The 6,519-nt window shown below is 31.5% G+C and overlaps 1 protein-coding gene across 1 annotated transcript in view; it reads left to right on the top strand.

Annotated features, from left to right (window-relative positions):
* LOC107573894 (WD repeat-containing protein 7-like) overlaps positions 1 to 6,519 on the top strand; it is a gene marked incomplete at its 3' end in the record, with an annotated part of 33,906 nt that overhangs the window by 24,994 nt on the left and 2,393 nt on the right. Inside the window, exon 13 of the mRNA XM_016260343.1 lies at positions 3,473 to 3,668. Within this exon, the coding sequence (XP_016115829.1) occupies positions 3,473 to 3,668 (196 nt within the window). The remainder of the gene's footprint in view (positions 1 to 3,472; positions 3,669 to 6,519) is intronic.

Raw genomic sequence — 6,519 nt, 5'->3', positions numbered from 1 at the left:
GTAGTGTGTATATATATATACACACTACTGTTCAAAAGTTTGGGATCAGAACGATTTTTAATGTGGAGTTTCTGAGTTTCTTATTCTCATCAAGGCTGCATTTATTTGATCAAAAATACAGGAAAAAATGGAATATTGTGAAACGATGTAAAAATGTAAAATAAAGTTTTTTTCTATTTTAATATACATTAAAATCTAATTTATTCCTATGATCAAAGCTGTATTTTCAGCATCATTCCTCCAGTCTTCAGTGTCACATGATCTTCAGAAATCATTCTCATATGCTGATTTATTATCAGTGCTGGAAACTGTTGCTGCTTCATATTTTTTTGGAACCTGTGATACTTTTTTCAGGATTCTTTGATGAATAAAAAGTTAAAAAGAAGAGCATTTATTTAAAATAGAAATCTTTTCTAACAATATACACTACCGTTCAAAAGTTTGGGGTCAGTACATTTTTATTCTTTCTTTTTTTGAAAGAAATTAAAACTTTTATTCAGCAAGGATATGTTAAATTGATAAGAAGTGATAGCAAAGATTTATATTGTTAGAAAAGATTTATATTTTGAATAAATTCTGTTCTTTTTAACTTTTTATTCATCAAAGAATCCTGAAAAAGTATCACAGTTTCCAAAAAAATATTTGGCAGCACAACTGTTGCCAGATATTCTAACACAGTGATGGAGATTTACTACAGATTACAGAACCGGCTTTACTGACGAGATGCGCATGACAATCACATTCAATTAATTGTGCAGCCCTATTATGCAAAGTTTGATAAAGATTTTCATTGTAGTTTTAATAAAAAATTGTTTTGTCATTTTTATTAATATTTGTATAATTGTAGTTGAATGTATTTATATATATATATATATATATATATATTTAATAGTTTTTATTATATTTTCCATTTTCTTTTTAATCTCAGTTTTAGTAATTTTGCTGTCTTTTTATATAGTTTTTAATAATTTTAAGAATTTTTATGCTTTTATTTACATTTTTATATTATATTGTAATTTTTATTTGAATGTTTTTATTTTCATTTTAGTAAAAGTTTTAGAAATGTTTTCTTTATGTAGTTTTTATTTCTTTATCGTTATCGTTTTTTAAATGTGTACAGTTTTTATTCATTTTTAATTCAGTTGTAGTTATTTTAGAACTTCAAGTTCAACTAAACAAAGAATGATAAATGTTGCCTTTGCAACTAGCTGAAATAAAATAATTTCAGATAATGTTTATTTTAAACATATATTTATTTATTTATTCACAACGACAAAGCTTTGGTTTCTCATGACACTCCGTCAAACCTCAAGAACATCAGCTGTCAAACACACACATGCGTCTTTTTCCTTCTGGAGTAGTCTGCAGGTGTAGGAGACGTGAGGTTGTTGCTCTACGAGACCCAGAAATGGATATCCAGTCATTATTACTCACTCACTACTAGCATCACAACGGTGAGTTTTGCACCCATAAACAGCGTTCATGTTTCCTTCACTGTTCTTAAAGGTTCCTCTCCAGACATGTAAAAGTTCATCCGGCTCTCGACGGCCGCAGAATTTCTGATCTCGGAGTCTCACCTCGGTGACCAATTAGACACAGACTTTCAGCACTAAATGTCAGACGAAGAGGCCAAACGCAATCAAAAGAACCGGCCGCGCTGTTGTCATGGAAACGCTCCGAGTTTCCCTCCTTAAGTCCTGCTTGACCTTTGCTGCAGGATTTGTTGTGTGAGGCGGACCCTGAGTGACCTTACGTCAAGTTTAATTTGATTCGCACTGATATCATTTCCACTTTCATTGTTGGCAGCTTTTGACTTCTCTCTTGTGTTTTTTCGATGTTGTTGGCATTTAATGATTCGCCGGTGTGAATAAAGCGAGACAGAATCGATTGGAGAGACTGTTTGGGGTTTTAATTTTTACCACGAATGAAAGTCGTGCACGTTGACCCTTAAATAAACGTCTGATGTAACTTAATGGCTCTGAAAGAAACTTTATTAGACTTTGAATAGATCACTTTTTTTTTTTTTTGTATGTAAAAGTAAAAACATAAATTATTTTTTTTTTTTACAAGAAAACACTTTCAGTCTTTCTACTTAAAAAAAAAAAAATTGTTTAATTCAATGTCTTGCTTGTCATTTCATTATCTGTGAAATTTACTAACAATTTCTGAGTGGAAATTCTAAATCCTACACTTTTTTTTTTTTCAGTGCAGAGTAAAGAGTTTAAAATATTAATTTAATATGAATTAGACTCATCATTCTTGACCAATTAAAGACAACATTTGAGCTGCTAGGCCCCGCCCATTCTCACATCCCACAGTTTCATATTAGTTGTCATTATAGTTTATGCTAAGTCGATTACATTTTTTTCTTCAAATGAAAATCATGTCTTTTGACCCATAAATTAGCTGGTGTGTGACTAAAACAGGTCTTTTTCTCTTGTTTTGTGCATTTCATCTCTGCTCTAGCATCTCGTTTTTATTTTGTTTTATTTTATTTTATTTAAACCTGTGTATTCTGAATATTTTTAATCTATAAAAATTGCTTGTGATTTTCTTCATTTTGTAAATCACTTTTGGATAGAAACGTCTGCTAAATGAATAAATAATTATGAAAAATTCTTGACCAATCAGAGACAACATCTGCATTGCTAAGCCCCGCCTTTTCTTGGGTAGTTGTCGTCGTATTTTACCCTAACTGTATTAAAATTTTTTACTAATAATGAAAGTCATGCCTTTTGACACAAATTAGCTGACATGTGACTTATTACTGGCTTTGAAATAAACTTTAATAGGCATAGAATAAATAGTGCAGAGTACAAAGTTTAAAATGCTTTAAATATGAATTACTCCCATTATTATTATTATTTTTACTCCTACTCCTAAAATAGTTTTTTTTTCATCTGTTCTTGCATATTTACTAATCTAGTTTTGTATATATATATATATATATAACCTGCCACTGTGTATTGTTAATATTTTTTCCTCTTTGAAAAATATCTTATGATGTTTCTTAGTGTTATTTTAGTATCGTCTAAATAATACTATGATAGCTTTATTATATTTTAATTACTAGTATTTCCATTTGAATTTTAGTTAAAGTTTGAGCTTGTTTTTTGTCCTTTTTAGTAGTTTTTTTTCAATATAAGTCTATATTGTTTTAATTAATTGTTAATAAGTTTTAGTTATTTTAGTACATCATTGAACAAAGTTAAAATAAAAATGTTGCCTTGGCAATTAGCTAAAATAAAATAAAAAAATATTTTATAATTTAATTTTATTTTGTAACCCTGGTTCTTCATTTGTAAATCACTTTGGATAAAAACATCAGCTAACTGAATAAATATCCATGAAAAGTCTTGACCAATCAGAAACAGCACCTGCATTGCTAAGCCCCGCCTTTCCTGCACTGCTTGTCCTTGTGTTTTGGGCTAATGTTCTGAGCGTGTAATTATTCTGGTGATGTGTGTTTCAGACGCGCGTGCAGCACTGCGTGTGTTCGGTGGCCAGCGATCACTCCGTCGGTCTGCTGAGTCTGAGGGAGAGGAAGTGCATCATGCTGGCCTCCAGACATCTCTTCCCCATCCAGGTCATCAAGTGGAGGCCGTGTGACGATTATCTGGTGGTGGGCTGCTCCGACGGGTCCGTCTACGTCTGGCAGATGGACACAGGTGAGCCTGGGCTCGGGGGTCAGAGGTCAGAGGTCATGCTCATGGTTGCCTAGCAATGGTGCATCTTGGTTCATTAATACTGAATTCAGGTAATGTGTATATATACAGTATATTAGCTATGTTCCAGATTTCATCAGATTTATAACGTCTTATTGATTTGAAATCAAGTGTTTTGTAATGTGAAGCTGTTTAGCACTGATAACTCAGACCTAGAGTTATTCATTTATCCTTGATTAGAGATTTTGTAAATTTATTTTATATTGGTTGCTACCGGATATTTTTTTTGTAATTATTTATTTAAAGGAATTTAATTGCAGTAATGTTTCATTTTAATGTTTAAAATAAATAGAATATATATATATATATATATATATATATTTATTTTTATTTTTTTAAAAATTTTTTTTAATGATTAATTGTAGTTTTTAGTGTTTAGAATTTTTTATTTATTTAGACTAAATAGTATACAATTTTTATGTCGGTCATAACATTTGTCAGCCGTAATATAAATATACATAAAATAAAATAATAATTAGTTACTGATATTTGCCAGAATTGTAAAATTGTGTGTTTCTAATGATTAATATTCTGATCTATTTTTGTCACCAATCAAATGCAATAAAGTGTCTTTCATTTGTACAATAATAATTCACTTGATTATACAAAAATATATATGACCACATTTAATATATACGTTAAATAACAAGTGTTAATTTTATGGCATCGTTAATATACTCTTATATAGTTGTTATTAATATAAAAATGTGATGAAGCATCTTTCATTTGTAAAATATTTAGTTCACATGATTATTTATGTAATATAAGACACAAGTGTAATACAATTTTTATAGCATTTATTTACTATTCTAGTATTTATTATTATTTTCAGTTAGATTTTGTTTTTATATTTACTGTTTTTATATTAATTTTAGATATTTTTTTCTGTTTAGCTTTATAAACAAATCATAAACATAATATATTTTAGTTTCCAAGACAACATCTCTATTTTCCTCATCTAATTTTTATATATATATATATATTTTTTTTTCTTTTTTCTTTAATAGTTTTAGTTAACAATAGCAACACTGTATAAGTCATATTTGGAATTGAATTTCGGGACGTGTACGGTTACCGTGATGTAAGGTTTTGGTCATATGGGTGATGGTGAGTGTGGGAGGAAGTACTTAACCCTCTTAGCAAAAATTGCGACAAGACGTCATTCTTAATAAAATAGACTGTAGTTCCTAATATGATGTAATATCTCATTTGTATTCCCTACCACTAGACAGCAGACATGTAGTACTTGGATTCTAGACCTTCCTATTCAAAGTGTTTGAGGAAAGAGCAGAGCAAGTGAGCTATCGTGTCATTGATGCGGAAGCAGTTCAGTTCATAGCGTGCGAGTAAGCTGTGAGATTTGTGAGAGAAAATCGCCAAATGGCTAATAGAAAGTTGTACCGTGAGGATGTGTTGCAAATGTTATTCGCCGATTCTGACTCTGAAGGGGAATATTTGCCTTTTGGAAATGACGATCGGTCGTCTAATAATCGCGCTCCTCCCGGTACATCTTTGCAGCGCAGTGGTGCCGTCGTGCAAGGCGCGAGTGTTCACGAAGCACAAACAAGTGATCATTTCGACCCTTTACCCAACGGGGATGGGGGTGGCAGGGCAATATCTATTATTTCCTGAATATTACTGATGAACTGATCAAAAAGTAGGCTACTGTTCACATGCGTTTTACTACTATATAGTATAGTAATATAGTAATAATTTAGTACTTTCTCCTGTTTTATTGTTGGTTTCCTCTTTTCTGATCATTTGGAATGAGGATAAAAAGACAAAAAAACATGCAAATAAGTTCAAACATCAATTCAATATCTATTATTTCCTGAATATTATGACATTCAAGAGGTTAGGTTAACCCTAACCCTAACCCAAACTAACCCTAACCCTAACCCCCTGATGACGTAATGCTAATTAGATGAGTATATTTACACCCCACATAAACGTTCGGTCATGCCCAACATTTTTCTAATTTACATTAGATCTCTATCTTTAAGCCCTTTCAAGCCACAAGCTTTAGAAATCTTGATGTCAAAATCCAGCATTTTTCCAAAAAAACTCTGGCGCCTAAAGGGTTAAAGCTCTGTGTCTTATTTTGAGGAGGATATTTGCCTAATAATCATTTACTATCCACCTGTCTCACTCTGTATGTCTGCGTCCCATTAGAGACACGACAGAGAGCTGCTGAATCTCTGTCTCTCTCTCCTGCTGCATTAGACGCATTAGTGTTTTATGAATCCACTTACAGCCGGGTATTATGGGAGCTGAGTAGAAGAGGAAACACACACTCTCTCATGAGCTGCATCAGTGTTTGATGAGTGTAATGGGTTCGTCTGGAGCTCATTTTGATGGGTGAACACACAGATACAGAGACTGATGCATGCATAGACACACCAGTGTTATTTTACTATCATTAATATGCTTTTGCAGTTTGTATTAATATTTTATATATGTTTTGTCTTTTATTTTATTTAGCTTTTAATTAAATTTTATATATATATATATATATATATATGTATATACAGGTGCATCTCAATAAATTAGAATGTCGTGGAAAAGTTCATTTATTTCAGTAATTCAACTCAAATTGTGAAACTCGTGTATTAAATAAATTCAGTGCACACAGACTGAAGTAGTTTAAGTCTTTGGTTCTTTTAATTGTGATGATTTTGGCTCACATTTAACAAAAACCCACCAATTCACACTCTCAACAAATTAGAATATGGTGACATGCCAATCAGCTAATCAACTCAAAACACCTGCAAAGGTTTCCTGAGCCTTCAAAATG

Source organism: Sinocyclocheilus grahami, unplaced genomic scaffold, assembly GCF_001515645.1.
Source record: "Sinocyclocheilus grahami isolate Dianchi unplaced genomic scaffold, SAMN03320097.WGS_v1.1 scaffold2063.1, whole genome shotgun sequence".
NCBI classification, from domain to species: Eukaryota; Metazoa; Chordata; class Actinopteri; order Cypriniformes; family Cyprinidae; genus Sinocyclocheilus; species Sinocyclocheilus grahami.
The sequence above is the reverse complement of the archived record's forward strand: the minus strand, read 5'-3'. Positions and strand labels throughout refer to the sequence as shown.